Genomic DNA, 23,732 nt, shown 5'->3' with positions numbered 1-23,732 from the left:
TGGTGTCAGCCACTTTTAATAAAAGTATAATACTTTTTGAATGATGAAACTCACGGAAATTTGGCAATGCAAGTTGTCAACGAGTGGGTGTTTCTTAATTTTGATTATTTATTCATTGCTTTTTTGGCTTTTTAGCTTATTAATTTTGACATTTTAGCTTACGGAATATTGTTGTTTTATCAGGCATCATGAAAAACGTTGGGAAAATCATGGAGAAAATAAGAGATCATGTTCCCATGAGTGTCATTTTTTGGTTGTAGTCTTGTAGAGAATAATTAACTATACTTAAGCTAATAATTAAACAAATTGATTAAGTAGCATTGACAGATAAGTCCAAATTAAGAGCTTCGAATGTCGAAATAGTTCAAAATCTTATTTTCTTTTGTTCAACCAGAATATACAATTCAAAATCTTAGTATTCAAATACTGAAGTCAATGTAATGAATATGAGTATGAATTTTGACCTGACCACTCAAAAATCCAACTAAATGCTGTAACACAACACAACAAAGACTTATAAAATAGCACAATACGTGATTCACAGCACACAAACGTGGTTTACATTTTATATCCCAAGTCAACCCCCCATACGTCTAGAGATGCTCGTTAATATTTTAATATTAATATTTTCTGTTTCACACTTCTCGGGATGTATTTCTTGTAACTTGCAAGGATGATATGGATTCAGATATTTTGAGTATTATATTATTTATTTGACTTTGAAGTTATTTGCGTAAGGAACAAACAATTGTGACCGTAGAAACTAGAAAGGGAGATTTGACGAAGTCGTTGTATTTTGGAGAGTTCTGCAGTCCATTCTGTAAGTATTGTGAATCATAATACCTCGACCAACCATTTGTATAGGTCCTCTACGTTCAAGGTCGTGTTTGTTTAAAAATCATGTCATTAAGCTATTTCTACTATCTCATTTACGTGGGATTGTAACAGTTAAGTTGCGTGTACTTGTAGCTTCAAATCAATCGGTAATAACTAGTTTGGTTCCATACTTTTATAAATTTATTTTTCTTACTAATATGGGAATTCTTTCATTCGTTAACAGTAGCTAGCGTCTTGCTAACAAATAACAACATTCTAAAGAAGAATTAAAGGGTATACAAAATTTCAGAGGATGTTATTTAGTAAATAAACCAACTGTGAGAGAGAGAGAGAGAGCTGAATAAACTCTTTCACATTACTTTTTTGACATTTTGACATTTTGACATTTATAACCTCGGTCAATTTCTTCTAATACAATGCTAACTAGTATTAATAACAAACAAACAACTAGGCCAAAATAAGCATTTTCTAACCTACTAGTATTATACAAAAAGTTGGATATTTTCTTACAGATCTTACTTTCGTAAGTTCTTGTACTTTTTTTTTGAACAGCTCGTAAGTTCTTGTACAAACCTCAATACTGTACGTCTCTACAGGCAAAGCAATCGAAAATGACTTGACTATCTTTTTTTTTAGAGCAACTGACATGACTATCTAACATTATCGAAAAAACTAAAATACAATTTTGGATCCAGCCCCACCACGACGAATTCAGACCGGCAAAGATTCCAAAATCTCATGACCATCTGAGTCAGGTCTGCACTTCAAATCGGACTTATATACTTGCATATCTTTTAAAGATATTGCGTACGTTAAGCTACTATATTAAGCTATTTACATTGAAGAATTAAAGCAATCTATAAAAAGTAAAACCAAACCAGAGAAAAGTAACACCACTTATTAAATTATTACAAAAATAATGTGCCGTGTTAGTCAAAGAACACCTTCTTCTTCATCTCCTTTTTTGAATAAAATAACCAATTGAGTTAATGCATATGTATTCTTCTTCATATTCTTAGTTCTCTCTCTCTCTCTTTCAATAATCTGTTCTACACAAAACAGCTCAAGAAAGCTTCTTCAAAAGCCTTATTCTTCGTTTGCTTCCATTCTCTACTAATGGGTTCTTGCCTCAGCTCTCGTGTTGACCGTAAGTTCTCTTCTTAATCTCCCTTTTTGATACATTTTCCCTGAAAATTTTGAGATCTTTCATGTGTCTCTCTTCCTATTTGATCTTTTATAAGTTTATTAATGATGGGTTTATAGAAAAAGAAATGAAAATTTCTTGATCTAAAGTAGAAATGTTTCCACCCTTTTTCATTTGTCCTCAGTTTTGACTTTGGTCAACGCTCTGTTTGTGTGTTTCTGCAGATAAGAGCAGTAGTAGTCTCGACGACCTTCACCTCTCGAGTTGTCAATCATCCTCCTCGGCGGCTGATAAGAGAGAAGGAGAGATACTTAGCAAAGCAAACGTTAAGAGCTTCACCTTCAGCGAATTAAAACTCGCAACCAGAAACTTCAGACTAGACTCTGTTGTCGGAGAAGGCGGTTTTGGTTCTGTATATAGAGGTTGGATCGATCAGACAACTCTCACTCCAACTAAATCGAGCTCCGGTCTTTTAGTTGCTGTCAAGAGTCTTAACCCTGATGGCTTTCAAGGTCACCGAGAATGGCTGGTACACACATATGGTCTCTTCAATCTTTTTGATTCTCTATATTAGGGATAAATGTCCCACATTGGATATTGGAAGGGATCCTAAGCAATATATAAGATATAGATGGATCACTCCACTTAGAACCAATTGGTTTTAGGTTGGAAGCCCATCTAGCTTAACATGGTATCAGAGCCGTCGCTCCTAAAAACCTAAAACCAATTGGTTCTAAATGGAGTGATCCATCTATATCTTATATATTGCTTAGGATCTCTTCCAATATCCAATGTGGGACATTTATCCCTAATACTCTAATCTTACTCTCTTTTAGAAAATAAAAAATAAAAAGATAAAAATAAATAAATTAAATAAGACTATGTTTTGTTATGAGTTCAGACAGAGATCAACTACTTGGGACAGTTAAGTCACCCAAACTTAGTTAAATTGATTGGTTATTGCTTGGAAGATGAACATAGGCTTCTTGTGTATGAGTTTATGCACAAGGGTAGTCTTGAGGATCATCTCTTCACAAGTAAGTTATTAACCAAATATTTTTATTGAAAAATATTAGGAAGATTGTTTGTTCTTATGTTTAAACGTTTTTTTGAAGCAGATGATGTGAAGCGTAAGCCGCTCTCTTGGTTATTACGGGTTAAGGTTGCGCTTGATGCAGCTAAAGGGCTCGCGTTTCTTCATAGCGACTCTGTTAAAGTAATATACCGAGACATCAAGGCCTCGAACATCTTGCTCGACTCGGTACACGCGCACTTTTCAAAGTATCATTGTTGTCTTGATGGGGTTAAAAAAATACTGACTTGGTTCTGTTTTATGTCAACAGGACTTCAATGGAAAACTTTCAGACTTTGGGTTAGCTAGGGACGGTCCAATGGGAGAAACAAGTTATGTTAGTACGAGGGTCATGGGTACATTTGGCTATGCCGCTCCTGAGTATGTGTCAACAGGTACATTTTAACAATATTCTTATATACAAAATGTTACTGAGATATGGTGCAATTAATATTTTAAATCTTGTTTCATCCTCTTAATGTTTTGTGTATATTTTCAGGTCACTTGAATGCCAAAAGCGACGTATACAGTTTTGGGGTTGTGCTTCTAGAAATACTATCTGGAAGGCAAGCATTGGACCATAGCCTCCCGACCAAGGAGCAAAACCTTGTGGACTGGGCACGACCGTACCTCACAAGCAAGCGAAAAGTTCTACTAATGGTGGACACTCGTATTAACTCACAGTACAAACCCGACGAAGCAGTGAGAATGGCAAGCATTGCTGTGCAGTGCATCTCGTCTGAACCAAAGTCACGACCAACCATGGACCAAGTGGTCCGAGCCTTGATACAACTGCAGGCAAGCATGGTTTAACAGGCCAAAGTTGACGCAAAGTAAAGACACCAAAAGACTCGTGGGATTGTAGTAGGTAGATAGAGATGTGGTAACTTCCTGTGGTTAAGTCTCATGTCTCCTCGTGTGATGTAATATTCCTCATTGCTTCCACGAAACAAACACTTAGGCTACATGATATGTTTTGAAAGAAGATGCCCCACAATTCTTTTCTTCTTTCAAAACTCCTTATTGTATCCAATGTCCTGCAGCTCCTGCCTATAGATTCTTTCTAGGAAATATTTTGAGTTGTACTCTCTGTGATTTTTTTTAATTAAAATTCGACTCTATATATAAAATATATCAATTTTCTCGGGAAAATATTATAGATATAGTCTAATTAACTATTTTCTATGTCTATACTATTATTTGCGAAGTGATTTTTCGCAATGAAGCTCTCACGTTAAAAGTTTGACCGGTTAAAATCGATGATACCCTTAGTAAAATTTTTATATATAATTAAAAACGAATTTATATTAATAATATAAGTTTTCTAAAATAAGATAACTGTTATATATTATACTAGGTTAAGACCCGCGCCTTGCGCGGGATGAACATTATATATATATATATATATATATATAAATTATTTTATATATTATATGTTTATAGCATATTATGAAATAATAAAAATATATTGAATAATTTAAAAGTCATTATCTACTACTTATATAATTAAATTGGTGCTAACATATAAATAAATTTAATAAATCGAAAAAATATTTTTTCTATTTGATATGATATATAATTAAATTTAAATGATAGTAACATATATATGGTATATGTTAATATTAATATTTATTAGATGATGCTTTTTGCTCATATTTTTTTTATCATTTGTATCTGTTACAGTAAAAAGTCTAAATTAGGGATAACAAAATTTTCACTATGGGAATAATGGTTTAAGTAATTTATAATATTTTAAAACATTAAGTTTTCAATATTTTTTAAATTTTTTTAAAAATGTTCAAAGTAAATTTCAAAATTATGATATTTATATATTTTTATATGGCATATACTTTAATTTAAAATGATACATATATTTATATATCTTTTATTTTTGATACTTATTAAATGAGACTTTCAACTTATATTATTTTTAAATTATTTGTATCATGTCATAAAAAAAGTTTTAAATCATAGATCACAAAATTTGAATGTGAAACTTTTAACAGTTTTAGTAATTTATACTCGTTTTCAAAAACTCAAAATATAATATATAAATAATTTTTTTAATTTTTATTATATGGTTACTATGATTGTTTAATTTATTTTAATAGCTTAAACTTAAACAAATATAATTATAATATACACTTATTTTTTTTATCAAATCTTTATTATTCAAAATCATTAATTGTCATATATACTTTAGCCACATTAGGCAATTTCGTAATCTTATTTTTAAGGAAATAATGAATCACATTAATAATGTATTTATTGTGGTTTAATAAAAAGCTTATTATATATTTAAATGGATCAACCTATTTCTCTAAAGATTCTAAAAATCATTCTAGTGTTGACACGTGGCTACAAAAAAATGTTGCAATGCTTCTCAAATAATATATAGGGGATTGTTATCTTGAAATCATATTTTCTATTATAACAGTTGAAAACTAAAATATAAAATAATTTATAATTAAATATTAGTAATTCTTATATATTATGTTGTTATCTTAAAATACTATTTTCTATTATAAATGTTAAAAAATTAAGATATAAAATCATTTATAATTAAATACCAATCAAGTAAAAACATTTTTATAAATATCTATATATATAAAGTAGGCGTGTGCTCTATGCACAGCCTTCCACCTCAGCATCAGAGCATGGGGCAAAAACCGCCACGTGGCATCATTTTTTATTTTGTTCGATTGTGCTCTATGCACAGCTTTCCACCTCAGCATCAGAGCATGGGGCAAAAACCGCCACGTGGCATCATCTTTTATTTTGTTAGATTCTGAAACAATGAGTTTTTTTTTAACTGGGCTATTATTCTCTTATCAAACTTGGCCTTAGGATTTGTCCAAATGGGTTGGTTCTGTTCTTTGTCTCTCTCGAAACCTCTCTATCTTCGACGATTTCATCATCGTGACGGTTTTGTTCTTTCGATTAGTCTCCATCAAGCAATCCTCTCTCTCTCTCTCTCTCTCTCTCTCTCTCTCACACACAGCATCGCAGAGGCTACGAACGTTCGTGAGATTGAGAGCGACATCGAAAGGCGCAGGGAGAGAGATTAGACTGGTAACGTCTTCTCTTTATTCTTCTCTGTTTGCATCTGAAAATTGACTTTGTTAGTCTGTAGATTCATGGTTTTGTTTCTGATTTGGTAAAGTTGTCATCTTTGATTATATTTCACCCCTTTGAGTCTGCTCTCGATGCCCTAAACCAAGTTAACGCCGTCTCTGAAGGTATACATATTAAATTTATAGTGGTGTTTCTGTGAACTCGAACCATCACTTTGCTTTTTTCGTATATATTAGGATACTCTCATTCCTATTGATGTTGAACTTTGTCTTTTCTCCTTTGTCTTTATGTTGTTTTACAATTTTACATTGAAAAAGCTTCAGTTTTTTAATGGTTGATTGGTGTTGAGCTTGTCTCTTTTTTTTTAATGAAATTATTGACCTTTTCTGATGGCAGGGGTTATGACTGCCGAGCTTAGAAGTTTTCTGGAGTTGAATCTTCCTAAGGTCAAAGAAGGCAAGAAACCCAAGTTCAGCTTAGAAACCTCTGAGCCTAAACACGGTTCCCACATATTGGAAGCCACCAAAATCCCCTGCCAGAGCAATGAGTTCGTTCTTGAGCTTCTCCGTGGTGTGCGTCTGCAGTTTGACAGGTTCATCAAGGACCTCAAGATGTCTACTCTTTTTTTTCTCTGTGTTTGATTTACCTTGTATGCATTGTGTGCGTATACTAATGAAGAATCTGTGTTGTTATTTATTTAATGTAGCATGGTGATCTGGAAAAGTCTTTTTCTTGACCTCTTCTAAAGACAAGGGAGCTGAGTCAGATGCCGAGTTCTTGAGTCAGGTTATGATATTAATTCTTCTTCTTCTTGGTTCAGCTTGTGTTTAACATCGTCTTTCAACTTGGCTCTTGTCTAATATCAATGACTAAGTTGAAGAACTAAACCATGCAGTTAGTTTAGTTATGTTAAAAAGTATATGCTGTCCGTTGCAGATGATGATGCTCAGGAATGGTTTTGTAATGGGAAGGACAACAGATTCGCTTGATCATTTCCACAACTTGAGGCTTGATGTTGATAGTATGTCATACGAGGTATGTTTCTCAAAGCACATTGATCTCACATTGGCACAGCAAATTAAGTGTAGTAGTGTTGGAAGTTGTTTCATACTGTTCAATATATATAGGTTGGTTTAATTGAAGGGCGAGTTGATGTCCATCATCTGGATGTTTTGAGAATTGATTTCGACGAAGCGATTTTATACCAAAGAACAAACCTGATCAGGTGAAGCCGTATCTGATACATATTTGTTTATAACAGTTTTATACGTTGCTTATTTTTGAGAAATGACAACTCTTTTTTTTGTATTCCAGTGCGAATCAAGGACGTCGGTGCCCAAAACTCACAGGAGTGGGAGCTTCCACAGTGTTCACAAGATATTGTTGGGAGTACTTTAACCTTCCAATTGAACCTATCCCACTTCAACTTGACTGCAAAGCATCAGAGCTTCACTGTTTCCTACATTTAGGAACCAATCAGCGTCCACCGCAGTCTAATTTGGAGGTTCTGGTAAAGTTCTGTACAAACTTTAGTCCAGTGCAACTTTACGACGTTGGTAATTAAAGATTAGGATGCACTTTGACAGGGTGGGAATAACAATCTGGGAGATGATATGTAAGGTGCTGGAGCAGTCAAAAAGAGCAACGTTTCTGGAGTTAAAATAACCTCTGTGGATTATGGTACCTGTGTTGGCGATGAAGCGGTTGAAGGTGGACTAGCTGATGCAAATGCTCCAGGTCACAACTCTGTTAATTGAAGGGAGAAGAGAGGAGTCACCAGTGAAGGAAAATGGGTGCTCTGGAAAGAAGGCACCAATTGATTGACATCGAAAGAGCAAGAGGAACCAAAGTTACAAGACACGATGATTTTTTCGTTGCATTTCCCGACATTATCATATCAAGTCCGACTACTTCAAAAAATTTATATCATTGGTTTCCTTCGGTTTTTAAACTCCACCATATCAGACTTTTTCAGTTATAAAATAAGGCGTCCTGTTTGGCAAAAAGACATTTTTCCTAACAAATCATAATCAAATATTAACAATTAGTAGAGAGGATGGACTGATCCGAAATGCATATTTACGAAAACCAAACCTTGTTCTTAGATTTTACATTAACAAGTCTCACTACTTTGAAAGTTTATTACCCTTTCCAAACAAAAATAATCAAGAAGTAAGCAATTAGTGTACGATGGACGGATGCCAAATGCATATTCACAAAAAAAAACTAAAACATTGTTCTTTTCTTTTTTGTATTGTAACTGGAAAACAAACACATTTTATTTTAGTAGCTATGCAATTAAATGGATCGAAAAAATATCAAATAAACAAAACAAGTTCGTAGTTTTTTTTTGAGTCAAGTAAACAAAACTAAATCTTTCCAGTTAGAAATGCGAAGCAAATATTCCTCATATCTAAATATTACAATAATAATAGTTGTATAAATTAAAATTTTATTATTAACTATACAAGTATATCATTTCTAACAAAAAAAAAACAAATAGCAACAGTAAATATTAATATAAGCCGAGTAAAATAATATAAAATTTAAATTTTTTATTACTTTTTCATTTGATCACCCGTCCGTAGGGCGGGCTTAACCCTAGTATCTTCTATATCCCTTATATACTAAAGCGCAAGTCGCATCACCAATCTAAAGCTGACATGTGGAAAATCTATTTTTTAAAAAAAAAATTGAAAAATACAGAAAAGTAAAACACGTTATCAAAACAAAATATGAAAGTTTGAAAATAAGACAAATAACCAACCTTTTTACGATTACTGGTAAAGCATTTTTTATGAATTTTTCTTTGCATCTCCTATTTTTCTGGAGTCTAAATATAAACTAACAATTTTTTTTTATTTTTTTCATCTTTTATATAATAAAGCACAAATCACATGGCCAATAAAAATTATGACACTTGATATATATTTAAAAATTTTAATTAAAAATACAAATTCACAAAAAGCTTTGTAACAAACCGTTATTTATTAAAATAATAACTGATTTCTATTATTTTTACATATAAATCAAGATAAAATAAAAATCAATAATATCTCTCCCACTACTTCATGATCTCAAAATCTGAAACCATAAGACTTTCTCTTTACAAAATTTGACTCACGATGTTATCAATTCTTCTGAGTCTGCAATTGCACCACTAACTTTTTGTATCAGAGTTTGAAGAAATTTCAATCTCTAACAAGACAGATCGATGCCTTCTAATTATCGTATCAACATTTTCATCAGGACTACAATTCTATGTCCAGGTCGATATGTCTCTGGCCAAACAGTGACATCAATACTCTTAAAAGAACATCTTGGGAAGTTGGCAGATGAAGTTAAAATTCAGGTTAGTGAAACTAATTAAATACGCTCAAACTCTTCAATACTTAAATCATAATTTAGTCATGTTGATTTTTTTCATGAACATTTTTTCTTTTATAACCTACTTATGATTTTTTTTTCTTTCTTTTTTCTCTTTTGGACATTGGTAAAAGCTATATATTTTTATGCAGATATCATTAAAAAAAAGGTAAATCAACACAAATTAGGTCACTGCCGTTTTTTAATTGACTAGATTAATTCTCGATATGCTTGAAATTTTTTATTTGTTGTGATGGTGATGATTCTAGAGAGCAAAGTAACAAGCTCACTAATAAACTTGAGAAGCACCGCAAGAAGAAGAAAAGGAAAATGTGGTGATAACTAGAAGCAAAAACAAACGACTGGGCTTAAGAAACTCAAAGTGGTAGAGGAAACAAAAAGGAATCTCATGTCTACTTTCTAGATCAAGGTCTAATCTCAGGTTGGTTTTCCTTATTTTATACATGTTTTTATAATTGTATAGAGATACTATTTTTGTTTACTTTAGGAATTAGGAGTAATATACACATTTGATTTTATTTTTTCTTATATAGTGTTACCTAATTCTGTAGAGTCCCGTAAATATACAACTTGCAATGACACATCGAGAAGAACTAAAAAACTACAAGAGATAACGTCAATATCCTACAAAAATATTGTTTATATCTAATTGTTTTTTACAAGAGCTACGGTTTTCCTGAATTTGATCTCTAATACTAATATTTTGTTGGTTTTGAAAAAGTGAAATCAATCTCTTATCTTGATATGTTGGGTCTATATTGAAGTGTTGTAAAATATAAACAATAGATTATTTATTTCTGTAACTTTATTAATAATAATCCTTATAATAATAACCCCGTTTCTATTATAAAGTTTCTTTAGAGTTAAAAAAAATAAAATAATACTTATTGTAGGAAATTTTACATATTTATTAAAATATATTTGTTTACAAATAATAATGCCCGTGCATAGCACGGAAGAGAATACTAGTATATATAAAATTGTATAGCTGGAAACTCGTTCTCTGAGGGATTGACACGTGTCCACTTTTTTGTAAAACGCGCCGTATCATTTAAACTAGGGATTAACCCGGGCTACGCCCGGGATTTTTATTTTTTCTAATTTAAGTTGTTAAATTATTTATATTTAGGCTATGATATATATTTATATAAATGTTAAATGCATGTCATAATTAAAATTTATTTTTTAAATTTTAACACGTTAAATTAACATATTTTTTACTATTTAAATATTTTTTTGTAATTTTATTGGCTATCTAGTTGGAATAAATGTTTTAGAGATTTTATTAAACTGCAGTGTATTTTCGGATCGACCACATGCTCAACATTCGATCGATCCGTAAAAAGATGGTTGATCTCCTTGGCCAGGTAAGTACAATTTTAGCAAAAATATCTTTTATTTTCAAATATTAAATATATAACTATTCTTTTTAATATTTTTTTAGTTGTATTTTTTGATTAAATTATTGTATTATAATGGTTATGTAAATATTTTTTGTGATGTTTGAATTTGTGTTGTTCGTATACTTAACTTAGATGATATTGATGTTTAATAATTTATTGTTTTCTGGAAATAGAAAATAATGATATATCAAAACGTATCTAATACTTGTTAAATGATAGTATAATGTAAATTACATCCATTATTTGAAAATAACCATTTGTTGTTTTTATTTTTATTTTAAATCAGAAATTATTTTTATTTAAAAACATTATTCATATATAATATAATAGTTTAAGTTTGGAAGATTAATATATATATATAAATTATGTATATTTAAAAAAAAAATAATTTAAGATATTATATATTGAGTATTTAAATAAAAGCTGAATTTCTTATCTTGAAATCAGATATTTATATTTTTTGTCTTCATGTTATACTCACCAATCCATCATTGATATTTATAACTGAGTATGTTTTTAAAAAAACTTAGTTTTAAGTAATAAACGAATTTAATAAATTAAATTCATCACCTATAATGTTCTGTAAACTATATTTGAAAACTCTCTAAAATTATATTTTAAGCATAATATTATTATTATTTAATTTAAGTTATTTTAAAGCATAATATATTTAATCTTAATGTAATTTCCCATTTTTAAAATTTGGTATTTACTTATATTATATATTTACTTATTATTTACTTTTCTTTATATTGTGTATTTCTATTTCTTATACTTTCTATTTACTAATAATTTTATATTTTAAGATTTATTTACATTTTAAGATAGATGTTTAAATACTAATGTACTTTTTCCATTTTTTTTAAATTGAGTATTTCCTTTTCTTATACTTTCTATTTACTTAATATCTATATTTTACATTTTAAGATAGATGTTTAATATTTAATGTACTATTTCCATTTCTTAAAAATTGTGCATTTACTTATTATTGTATATATAATTCGTATATTTATATATTTATAATATTTACTTATTGTTTATTTTTCTATATATTTAGTATTTCTCTTTCTTATACTTTATATTTAGTTAATGTCTATATTTTATATTTTATGATATATGTTTAAATCTTTACATATTTTTCCATTTTTAATGTAAAACGGCAATGTTTAATAGAAGAACTTGGACAAGTAGTCAAATAGTTATATTTATGTTTTTTTTCTTTTTTTTTTATAAAATGGTAATGTTACATTATGAAGATAACCCGTTTTTTTAGTGAACAATGGTAATCTTACATATGTTTAATGTAGTTTTTCCATTTTTTTATGCTGTATGTTTACATATTTTTTATAATTTTCGAAAATAATAAAATTAAAATGTAAAACTATATTTTATGCCACGTGTCATCTTTCGAGATTATATTATATATTTACTTATTATTTATTTTTCTTTATATTGTGTATTTCTATTTCTTATACTTTCCATTTACTAATAATTTTATATTTTAACATTGATTTACATTTTAAGATAGATGTTTAAATATTAATGTACTTTTTCCATTTTTTTAAATTGTGTATTTCCTTTTCTTATACTTTCTATTTGCGTAATATCTATATTTTACATTTTAAGATAGATGTTTAAATCTTAATATACTTTTTCCATTGTTTTTAAGTTGTGTATTTCTTTTTCTTATATTTTCTATTTATTTAATATCTATATTTTACATTTTAAGATAGATGTTTAATATTTAATGTACTCTTTCCATTTTTTAAAAATTGTGCATTTACTTATTATTGTATATATAATTCTTATATTTATATATTTAGAATATTTACTTATTATTTATTTTTTATATATTGAGTATTTCTCTTTCTTATACTTTATATTGAGTTAATGTCTATATTTTATATTTTAAGATAGATGTTTAAATCTTTACGTATTTTTCCATTTTTAATGTAAAACGGCAATGTTTAATTGAAGAACTTGGACAAATAGTCAAATAGTTATATTTATGTTTTTTTTTTTTTTTTTTATAAAATGGTAATGTTACATTATGAAGATAAACCGTTTTTTTAGTGAACAATGGTAATCTTACATATGTTTAATGTAGTTTTTCCATTTTTTTATATTGTATGTTTACATATTATTGTTATTTTTAAATGTAAAATGGTAATTTTACATATGTTTAATGTAGTATTTCCATTTTTTATGTTGCATGTTTACATATTATTTATTATTTTCGAAATTATATATAATTTGTTTTTTACAAAATAGTAATGTTACATTATGGAGATAAGCCGTCTTTTTTGTTTAGTGAAAAATTGTAATCTTACATATGTTTAATGTAGTGTTTCCATTTTTTATGTTGTATGTTTACATATTATTTTCTTAAATTAAAAATGTAAAATGTTAATCTTACATATGTTTAATGTAGTATTTCCATTTTTATGTTGTATGTTTTACATATATTTATTATTTTCGAAATTATATATAATGTTTTTGTTTTTTTTATAAAACGGTAATGTTACATTATGGAGATAGACCGTCTTTTTTTTTGAAGTGAAAAATAGTAATCTTACATATGTTTAATGTAGTTTTTCCATTTTTTATGCTGTATGTTTACATATTTTTTATAATTTTCGAAAATAAGTAATATTAAAATGTAAAACTATATTTTATGTCACGTGTCATCTTTCGGGATTATATTATATATTTACTTATTATTTATTTTTCTTTATATTGTGTATTTCTATTTCTTATACTTTCTATTTACTAATAATTTTATATTTTAAGATTGATTTACATTTTAAGATAGATGTTTAAATACCAATGTACTTTTTCCATTTTTTTAAATTGTGTATTTCCTTTTCTTATACTTTCTATTTGCATAATATCTATATTTTACATTTTAAGATAGATGTTTAAATCTTAATATACTTTTTCCATTGTTTTTAAGTTGTGTATTTCTTTTTCTTATACTTTCTATTTACTTAATATCTATATTTTACATTTTAAAATAGATGTTTAATATTTAATGTACTCTTTCCATTTTTTTTAAAATTGTGCATTTACTTATTATTGTATATATAATTCGTATATTTATAATATTTACTTATTATTTATTTTTTTATATATTGAGTATTTCTCTTTCTTATACTTTATATTTAGTTAATGTCTATATTTTATATTTTAAGATAGATGTTTAAATATTTACGTATTTTTCCATTTTTAATGTAAAACGGCAATGTTTAATAGAAGAACTTGGACAAATAGTCAAATAGTTATATTTATGTTTTTTTTTCTTTTTTTTTATAAAGTGGTAATGTTACATTATGAAGATAAACCGTTTTTTAGTGAACAATGGTAATCTTACATATGTTTAATGTAAATTTTCCATTTTTTTATGTTGTATGTTTACATATTATTGTTATTTTTAAATGTAAAATAGTAATCTTACATATGTTCAATGTAGTATTTCCATTTTTATGTTGTATTTTTACATATATTTATTATTTTCGAAATTATATATAATGTTTTTTGTTTTTTTTTTATAAAACGGTAATGTTACATTTTGGAGATAAGCCGTCTTTTTTTTTTATGTGAAAATAGTAATCTTACATATGTTTTATGTAGTTTTTCCATTTTTTATGCTGTATGTTTACATATTTTTTACAATTTTCGAAAATAAGTAATATTAAAATGTAAAACTATATTTTATGCCACGTGTCATCTTTCGGGAGAAATTTTTTCCACTGATGTGGACGCCCTATGGAGCCTCAAAAGTTCCCTTTTATTAGTAGAGATTTTAATAGATCTGTGTTGGGCTTTAGTTTCGTTACTGGGCTTCAGTTTAATTGAGAGAAAGAGGTCGGGGAAAATTCATAACATTCACCTTCTTCAAAAATGGGGAAATATCAATATCTAGGGTTCTTCAACTTCTCAATCATCTCTGACAATGGAGTTTCGGGACAGTTATCAGAGATGATTCGTGATGACGATACCATAGTTCGAGATGTATCGGTGTCGTTTCGTCTCAATTTTCTTCTCCCAGAAACGGTTATGGGATGCATTGACTCAGTGCCATAAATGACATTCTTAACTCTTTCGACCATTCAACGGTCTGACGGTGCCTCTCCACCTATAAAAAGGTTAGTCTTCAACCCGTGAACACAATCCTCACAAATTCTATTAACACTTGAAACTTATCTTTCAGTAGAATGGGAGAAGACGCTCATGGGAAGCTGATAGAAGGTGTGAAGGGGGATGGATCTGAAGGGTGTGGAGTCCGCTTGGATTACGTAAAGTTGGTGACGGAGGAGCCGACGGGACAAACAGTGGTGATGCTGCAATAGGACGGGCAGAACACGATCATTATTGTAGCTGGTGCTAATATGAGAGGGTGGCCTGAGAAGATGATCAATGATGTTTGAGATCGTCAGGAATGTTGGTGTTGTGCTGCTTCAAAGAGAGATCCCAGACTCCATCAACATTCACGTTGTGAAGGTTCGTATCAAGTTTGTAACTTTATTCAATTACAATCTTGATGTCACGCAAAGGATGCAGCCTCAGGTTTAGATAATGAAATAGTGCCTTTGAAAAGAGGGGTAGCATTTGGAACAGGAATGTAGATTGATCATATATATAATTTTTTGATCATATACTATTTGAATCATCATGATGAGATTGCTAATGTAATATTATGTTGAGTACACTTCTCTAAGTATCTTAGGTTGGTGGTGAATGTGTTGCAGGCTGTGAAGAGAGCAGTTGTTTCGGTCATCTTGACTTGGGAGGAATGGATATGCCAATCCCTAATGAAGTACTGGATTCAGTCGACATCTTGCACCCGGATGAAACTGAGCTCTGTCGCTTCACCGGAAGACCTACTGAAACTTTTGAACATATTAGCCAAGTCGTCGCAAAGTGTCATAAGTTGGTACTTGACGGAGAGTATGGTTAAACCATCATCTTTTCATAAATGTCTCCATCATGAGTTCCGGCCACGACCTAGCCACCTCAACGTAATGCATAAAGATCAAGATTAGAAAAATAGTAATCAACGTTTTTTAATTTTACTTTTTTCGTTCTTGCGAGTTAGGGAATTACCATTATGATGATGACATCACCCAGTACCGTATTCTCGGTTGGTTTATTATATACCATTAGATATAGATACTTTATTATGAACGTTCTAATCTTTACTCTCTTTTTCTTGAAACACTAACGTCCTAAACTTAACAATTTTTAGTTTTAAAATATCTTTGACATTGAAAATGTATATTTAGCTTTGTTTCATCTTGCCCTCTGAGACTGAGAGACACAGCTAAAACAAGGGTTTGACTTTTCTTATACTTTGATTTAAAATTAAAATTCAGAAATAAATATATAAACTTTTAAAACGAAAGAGAAAAATCTAATTACATTTTGTACACTGATTCTCATGAATTTTCAACTTTTCTTATATTTTGCTGCTCAAGTCAAGTAAATTAACAAAAATAGAAACCATAACCAATGATTAATAATCAACAAAGATTTTTACAAATTATTTTATAACTACAAATTATAAGATATAAAAATAAAAAATTTACTGAAAATAAACTTCAAGAATAACTAAAAATCACAATATCAAAAGGAAATAAAATCCATTTATGATATTATTCTCACGTTTCATCAAAAACTCAGACCAACAAAAAAAAATCTTATTATGAAAATGGTTTGAAAAGCACAATCAGTGATTATACATAATCATTTTTAAAAAGGTAAAGCTATCTAAGAAATAAATAATAAAAATAGCATTCATATGACTATCACCAAATGTCAACAAACTTAAAAAAAAAACAAATAGTATTGTAACATCATCTTTTGCACTTTTAAATTTAAGCAAATGATTTCAAAGTTCTGATCAACCGCAATACACAACAAGTCTACAAAAAACATACGATAGTGAATGACTTCAAAGAAACAAAAACAAAGTACATGTATCGTCTGTTTTTTCCATTAAAAGAATCACAACTAAGAACTATTTCGTCTCTCGATATTGTAAAATGTTATATAAACAAAGATCACCTGGAAATAAAGTTTCACAAAAATAGATAACAAATCATTCGAAAAAATAAAAAATATCGATCTAAATACTTAATTATGTCAAAACAAATATGAAATTGATGGAAAAGCACAATTAGTGATTATATATAATCAAAGCATTTTTTGAAAAGGGGTAAAACTATCTGCGAAATAAAAAGTAAAATACCATCCATATTAGTATCACAAAATATCGACACATTTTTTTTTGAAAAAAATGACATCGTAACATCATCTCGTGCACTTTTAAACTTAAGCAATTAAGTGCACACTTTTAAAATTAAGTAATTAAGTGCAAAGTTTTGATCAACCGCTATACACAACAAGACTACAAAGAAAACATATGATAGTGGGTGACCCTCAAAGAAACAAATCTATGAAAGTAGATGCATCGTCTAATTTTTTATTTTTTTCCATTCAAAGAATCACAACTTTATTATTATGCAATTTATTCAACAAGAACTAATTTGGCCCTCAATACTGTAACATGTTATATAAACAAAGATCACATGTAAATTAAGTTTCACAAAACTTGATAACAAATCTTTTGAAACAAAAAAAAATATATCAATCCAAACACTTAATTACGTCAAAATCCCGCGCGAAGCGCGGACTTTCCCTAGTTTTCTAAAATGTAAGTGTTTTAACTTTTTTTTTGTTATCAACTTAAAAATAGACTCATACTGATTATGTGAACCACCCTAGTAGCTCCCCATCTATGTGAACAACGAAAGACGGTTCTTTCCTGACAATGTGTGCTATACTATCCACCTTCAAATTATGTGTTCTCGGTACATGAATGATCTCGGAACATGAATGATCCATATTTGTGAAGAGAGCTCCAGTGGGAAAAATAGATGGTTTGATGGCATCTGTGAGAATGTCTATACCTGACGTGCTGGAGAGCATTCAAAAGACACATGGTTTATGAATTCCTCGGAGGCTTCGCAGCTGGCACAACACATATCCCCTTGTAGCTCTTGCTCGTAGATTTTTTTTAAAAGCTATACACTCAGGCATCAATTGCATAAAAAATGTTTGATCTTCGGTGGACACTGAATTTTCCAGCATAACGCTTTCAGTATATCAACTGTAGGTACCAACATTACTGGTGGTGTTTCCTTATCTAGGTAAACTCGTTCTACTTTGTATCCTGATTTAACCGTGTATGGGCATCCATTCCTATCTCCCCTATGAATCCTACTCAGTGATATGCTTTCTATAATTTTTATATCATGGGGATCCACCAAATTCCGAAGTGCGTATGAGTTCCAAGTTCGCAAAGTTGAGTCAATGAGAGAGTCAATTGTAAGGTCTGGATAAATATTATGTTGGTTTTTGTTTGCTGGTCTTGGGTGAGTGGTTGGGTTCCATGAATCATTCCATACGGATATAGATGATCCTTATCCCAACCTTTTAATTAGTCTTTTGCTAAACAGAAATATAGCTGATACAACACTCTGCCAGCCATATGACGGAAATATGATCTAATCGGTTCCAGGGGTGAGGCATTTTTGTAGTATTGTCCTTTATAAACTCGAGCAAATAAGGTATTCGAGCAAATAAGGTATTTGGTTTCTCTATCAAACGCCATGATTGTTTACCAAGCATCACCATGTTAAAATCAATGAGATCTTTAAAATCTAAACTTACTTCATCCTTATTTATACATAATTTGTCTCAAGATTTTCAATGCATGCTTTTTGTGTTTCTCCCTGGGCTCCACCATAATTGTGTTACCACACTCGTCAGTTTCTTTGCAGTTGCCATTGGTAAACGATAGCAAGACATCACATGATTTGGTAAGATCGTAACCACTGATTTAATGATTACTTCCTTTCCGCTTTTAGTAAAAAAGTTAAACGTCCAACTATTAACCTTATTATTTAAGCGATCATGTCTAACTCCAAAAACTTGAATCTTGTAACCTCCGAAATTCTCTGGTAGTCCCAAGTAAGATCCCATTCCTCCTAAATTATATATTTCCAAGATATCTCGTAACTACTATCAGCTGGATTTCTCAATCTTGTGTCCAAATTGAATTGAAGATTTTTTAAAATGTATTAGTTGACCCTATACAACCTCATACTCCTTCAAAATTCTGAGAATGGTTTGACACTCCTTTTTGTACCTTACAATACAAGAGACTGTAATCTGCAAAGAGCAGATGTGATATCGATGAACAAGCTCTGGCTACTTTCATTCTGGTTAGGGCTGGGATTTCGGATATTCGGTTCGGGTTCGGATAGGAACCGATCGGGTCCGGGTTTTTCGGATAAATGAATTCTATACCCAATGGGTACTTAGTAGATTTCGGTTCGGGTTTCAGATCGGATACTACCGGTTTCGGGTCGGTTCTGGATACCCGTTTCTTATGTGAATTATATAAATATTTGCAAAATAAAATAATTATATACCAGTTTTTTATTTATTTATTTTATTTTTTTAAAGAAAAGTAAATAGAAATCGTATATATATTAGTAACATGTATTACATACAACAAAGTTGAACTAGTCTAGTGGTATAACAGTTATTGCTTTGCCTATCCAACCCGGGTTTGACCCTCAGAAGATACAAATCTATGTTTTTTAAACATAGAATTCGGGTTAAACGGGTACCCGTTCGGTTTCGGGTTAAAACCGAAACCGAACCGATACCCATGGATAATTAACACTAATACCCATCGGATAAATTGTCTAGGACCGAAACCAAACCGAACCGGTCCATTTCGGGTCAGTTCCGGTTCGGGTATTCGGTTATGGATAAAAATCCCAGGCCTAATTCTGGTTAATTGTTTCCCTCTCTCTACCTTTTTAATGTTTGCGATTAAAGCCTTGGTGCACATAATGAATAAATAAGGCAATAACGGATCCCCTTGACGTAAACCCCTATGTGGAATTATGAGGCCACGTGGTTGACTATTTAATTAAACCCGATATTGAACCAGTAATATACACTTCATCATTAATTTGATCCAATGGGGATCAAAACCCATTTTGCGTAGGAGAGCCTGAATATTCCAGCCTATCATACGTTTTATTCATGTCTATTTAGATTGCCATATATCTTTCTTGACATGATTTGTTGGTTCTTAAGCCATGGAATATTTCCTGAGCTATGAGAATATTATTTGATATCAACCTTCCTGTCACGAGTGCCGATTGGGTTTCTGAAATAAGTGTGGGAAGACAGATTATCAATTGCTGACATAAAACCTTCGAAATGATCTTGTACTCTACATTACATAGGATTATTGGCCATAGTTATGTCATCCTTGTAGGCTTTTCCATCTTTGGAATCATACAAATGTTGGTGATGTTTAACCTTGAGTCCATTTCTCCTCAGACCAAAAAATTATTCACCATATCAACCAAATCTTTCTTAATTATATGCCAGGAATGTTGGAAGAACATAGCTATCATCCCTTTTTGTTTTGGTGCCTTTTATGGATGTATCATAAATAAAATCTGGCGTACCTCGTCCTCTGTAGCTATCCTTAATAACCTTTGATTCATTTGAAAGGTGATACACGATGTTAACTCCGTCAGAAAACTATCAAACTCTGATGGAGAAATGATGCTAAATAAATACTCGAAATTGAATGAAAAGATTCACATTTCAACAAAACAACTCTACGATACTAATAAATATTCGTAAAAGTATCATTCATTAAAAAATAAGACTAAATTGTTGACAAAAAAAGACTAAATTATGATAATTACTAAACCCTAAATCCAAAAATAACATATATTTGTTGTATACTTTAAAAAATTGTGTAAAGTAAAAAGATTCTTTATTTTCTTTAAAAAAATGTTTAATGAAGTAAGCAATTATAAATAGTTACACATTTATTATTTTATACTTTAATAAATGTTATTTTTAGAAATATTTATCTAGGTGAAATTTTGGGATAAAACATTGTTTTTCTGATATTTGAAAGGGTTTCTATTTTTTTCTATGTCAAATAAATTATTTGAAAACTAAAATACTCAAATACAATTCGGAAAAAAAAATACTAAAAAAGAAAACAAATCGAAATACAGTACAAGGGCCAAGGCGAAACCCAATGTAAAGATGGGCCTAACCTTCCAAATTAACAGAAGTCACCTACTCTCTCTCTCTCTCTCACAAAAGAGAAGTGCTTTAGGGTTCACTTCAGATCTGTCTCCGTCGCAGGTAAATCCTCCGATCGCAATTCCAAGATTCACTCTTTAATCTTTGATCTGTCGTTTGAAATCGATTTGTTGTAGTGATGAGTAGGAGATACAGCCCGCCTTATTACAGTCCTCCGAGGCGAGGATACGGTGGTCGCGGGAGAAGCCCTCCTCCTCCTCCTCCTCCTTCCCGACGTGGATACGGTGGTGGTGGACGTAAGGGATCTAGCCATGGAAGTCTCTTGGTTCGCAACATTCCTCTCGATTGCAGGTTTGTTCTTCTTTCATATTAATTTATGTTTTCCAGAGACTTTCTTGATTTTTGTTTTTTTTGTTTTTGTTTTGTAGACCAGAAGAGCTTCGTGTTCCCTTTGAGAGGTTTGGACCTGTGAGGGATGTCTATATCCCCAGAGACTATTACTCAGGGTGAGCCTTGTCTTCTTTCTCTATGTTACCTTAAGTTACTATTTTTGTGATGGGAGGTGATAGAGTCAAGACTTTGGTTTGTTAATCTTTATAGATAGACTAGTGATAAGCTATTTTGATTTTGAGTGATGAACAAATAGTGTTCATATGTCAAGGTGTGGAGAAATTGGATGAGATATGAGCATTGTAGTTCAGTTTCTCTTCTCATTCTTAGTGATTTAGCTAAGTTCTCGAGGTGAGTAGAGAGCCTTTTCGTTGAAGAAGCCTCAGTTTTTTGGATTGCTTTCTTTTTTTTTTTTTCATAGTAAATTAAATGTTGGACTGATTTCCCCAGGGGGTATGTTGGCTTGAAGTTAAAACAAGACCAAGCCCCACATTTGATGAAGTCCTCGTCAAAATATTGCTTAGCTTATTAGTACAGAAGGGAGTTTAAGAGTCAAGTAGTGAAGAATGTTTTGTTTGGAAATGAGGAGTGTTCTATGGAAGCTTTATTAAGTGAAGCGTTTTCCTTATGAAGAGAACTTAACTTTGGGATCAAGTAGTACTTTATTTTTACAAGATATCTCCCCCCGTCTTTTGGAGTCTCTGTGCTTGAAGTGTTAAGAAAAGACCAGCTTTTGAGTATGTGTAGAGCCCTGCTTTTCATAGAAGTTCTCTGAAGCTGAAAGGTATACAGTTTAGTGTTTGCGCATAGGGTCGTTTTGCTGGTAAAGCTAGTATTGTTCTGGTGTTATGTGCTTTTGTTATCAGCCATCAACCACCTGGAACGATAAGCTTCCAATGAATGACGCAGGGAACCTCGGGGGTTTGCTTTTGTGGAGTTTGTCGATGCATATGATGCTGGGGAAGCCCAAAGAAGCATGAACAGGAGAATATTTGGTGGGAGAGAGATCACTGTGGTTGTTGCTTCAGAGTCTAGGAAAAGGCCTGAGGAGATGCGTGTGAAGACCAGGACTCGTAGCAGGTATTGTTAACCATATTCTGATTGCTAAAGTAAACAAGTTTATTGTATATACCATGAGGTAATCACAATGGTTTGTCTTAACTTTTCAGGGAACCTTCAGGCTCTAGAGGTCGTTCTCATGGTTAGTGATTTTTTTCTTTGAATATGCACCTGTTTATGTAGACATCTTGAGTATATCTATGTGTGTTTGATCTCAGGACGGTCTCGTTCACGTTCGATCTCTAGATCACGCTCCCCTCGTCGTCCATCTGACTCTAGAAGCAGACGCCGATCAAGGTAATAACACGTTTCATTAACTATATTACCTTTTTAAGTCATTCTTAAGTCAATATGATTTTACATGATGGTGTGACAGGTCGTACTCTCCTGCACCGAGAAGAAGAGGAGCAGACTATTCAGCATCTCCAAGGAGAAGACAAGAGGAACGTCCACGATCACCACTAAGAAGTCCTCCTCGAGGAGAAGGAGATGCAAAGTACAGTCGCAGGTCCTATTCCCCTGGCTATGAAGGTGCTGCTGCTGCTGCTGCTGCTGGAGACCGTGACGCAAATGGAGACAATGAGACTAGAGAGTGTGGCATCCATCACTGTCTTTATTTTCTTATAGCTCCTGTGGATTGATTTGACTCTGTCTGATTTTCTTGTTCGTGACATTGATTTGTCGTTTTTCTTACCAGAAAACCGGACTATGAACCAGAGGAAAGGCGTCGTGGTGGAAGAGAGGTTTCAAGGTCGCCATCTGGATCCAGGTCCAGATCTGTGGAAGCGTCTCCAAGATGAAAGAAAGTCTCTCTTTGTCAGACCAAAACTTTGTGCAACTCTCTCTATGGTGTTTCTTTGTTTCTCTGTCCTCAAAAACTCCTTACTCTAGCTTGTTAAACATATTCGTCTTGTGATGTGGTGATACTTGAGATATTCTCAGTTGGTGTTTTTTTTAATATTTGTATTAACAACTTTGGTAAGTCTATATTCCTATGAATCTCCATATGATGAAGTCAAGGTCGACGGGTACTTTTTATTTCAGCAGCCTTTAGAAATTAATTAAAAAACATCTAGGAGTAGAAGCCATTTATGACATTAAGATGTTTCCTTGGTCTATTTTTGACAAAAGTCCAAGACTTTGGTTTTTTACTTTTTAGTTCGTTGGTATTAAATTCTCAAGAAGCCAATCATCATACGTCAAGCAAAGGGAT

General features: G+C 31.2%; 4 protein-coding genes across 7 annotated transcripts; all 4 read left to right on the top strand.

Moving 5' to 3' along the window:
* The first annotated feature begins 1,684 nt into the window (after positions 1 to 1,684).
* LOC106445355 (probable serine/threonine-protein kinase PBL1) lies at positions 1,685 to 4,205 on the top strand. The gene is made up of 6 exons (XM_013886886.3): positions 1,685 to 1,984; positions 2,206 to 2,510; positions 2,883 to 3,018; positions 3,100 to 3,242; positions 3,325 to 3,448; positions 3,553 to 4,205. Exons 1-6 carry the CDS (start codon positions 1,954 to 1,956, stop codon positions 3,864 to 3,866), a joined length of 1,053 nt encoding a protein of 350 aa, XP_013742340.1. The 5' UTR covers positions 1,685 to 1,953; the 3' UTR covers positions 3,867 to 4,205.
* Positions 4,206 to 5,882: 1,677 nt separating this feature from the next.
* LOC106445358 lies at positions 5,883 to 8,180 on the top strand. 4 transcript variants are annotated; one of them, XR_002664121.2, is made up of 8 exons: positions 5,891 to 6,125; positions 6,217 to 6,292; positions 6,525 to 6,720; positions 6,835 to 6,914; positions 7,065 to 7,163; positions 7,256 to 7,353; positions 7,443 to 7,638; positions 7,715 to 8,180. XR_002664121.2 is itself a non-coding variant. In XM_013886891.3 (7 exons), exons 4-7 carry the CDS (start codon positions 7,065 to 7,067, stop codon positions 7,745 to 7,747), a joined length of 426 nt encoding a protein of 141 aa, XP_013742345.1. In that variant the 5' UTR covers positions 5,883 to 6,125; positions 6,525 to 6,720; positions 6,835 to 6,914; the 3' UTR covers positions 7,748 to 8,180. The 4 variants fall into 4 exon arrangements, 3 of the variants coding, with proteins under 3 accessions (XP_013742345.1, XP_022573665.1, XP_022573664.1); XM_013886891.3 differs by lacking the exon at positions 6,217 to 6,292 and having other exon boundaries at positions 5,883 to 6,125; XM_022717944.2 differs by lacking the exons at positions 5,891 to 6,125; positions 6,217 to 6,292; positions 6,525 to 6,720; positions 6,835 to 6,914 and having other exon boundaries at positions 6,921 to 7,163; positions 7,443 to 7,632.
* Positions 8,181 to 14,725: 6,545 nt separating this feature from the next.
* Positions 14,726 to 16,184, top strand: LOC106447935. Its single transcript, XM_013889884.3, has 3 exons — positions 14,726 to 15,063; positions 15,129 to 15,418; positions 15,667 to 16,184. The coding sequence occupies exons 2-3, from the start codon at positions 15,335 to 15,337 to the stop codon at positions 15,958 to 15,960; spliced, it is 378 nt and encodes a 125-aa protein (XP_013745338.2). The 5' UTR covers positions 14,726 to 15,063; positions 15,129 to 15,334; the 3' UTR covers positions 15,961 to 16,184.
* A 4,885-nt stretch (positions 16,185 to 21,069) lies between these two features.
* Positions 21,070 to 23,538, top strand: LOC106445359 (serine/arginine-rich SC35-like splicing factor SCL30). The gene is made up of 8 exons (XM_013886893.3): positions 21,070 to 21,172; positions 21,247 to 21,421; positions 21,499 to 21,576; positions 22,370 to 22,540; positions 22,630 to 22,661; positions 22,738 to 22,816; positions 22,896 to 23,111; positions 23,217 to 23,538. Exons 2-8 carry the CDS (start codon positions 21,249 to 21,251, stop codon positions 23,317 to 23,319), a joined length of 852 nt encoding a protein of 283 aa, XP_013742347.1. The 5' UTR covers positions 21,070 to 21,172; positions 21,247 to 21,248; the 3' UTR covers positions 23,320 to 23,538.
* Positions 23,539 to 23,732: the final 194 nt, after the last annotated feature.

The sequence above is a fragment of the Brassica napus genome, chromosome A4, assembly GCF_020379485.1.
Source record: "Brassica napus cultivar Da-Ae chromosome A4, Da-Ae, whole genome shotgun sequence".
In the NCBI taxonomy this organism is placed as follows: domain Eukaryota; kingdom Viridiplantae; phylum Streptophyta; class Magnoliopsida; order Brassicales; family Brassicaceae; genus Brassica; species Brassica napus.
Note: the sequence above shows the minus strand (reverse complement) of the source record. Positions and strands in the feature narration are given on the sequence as shown.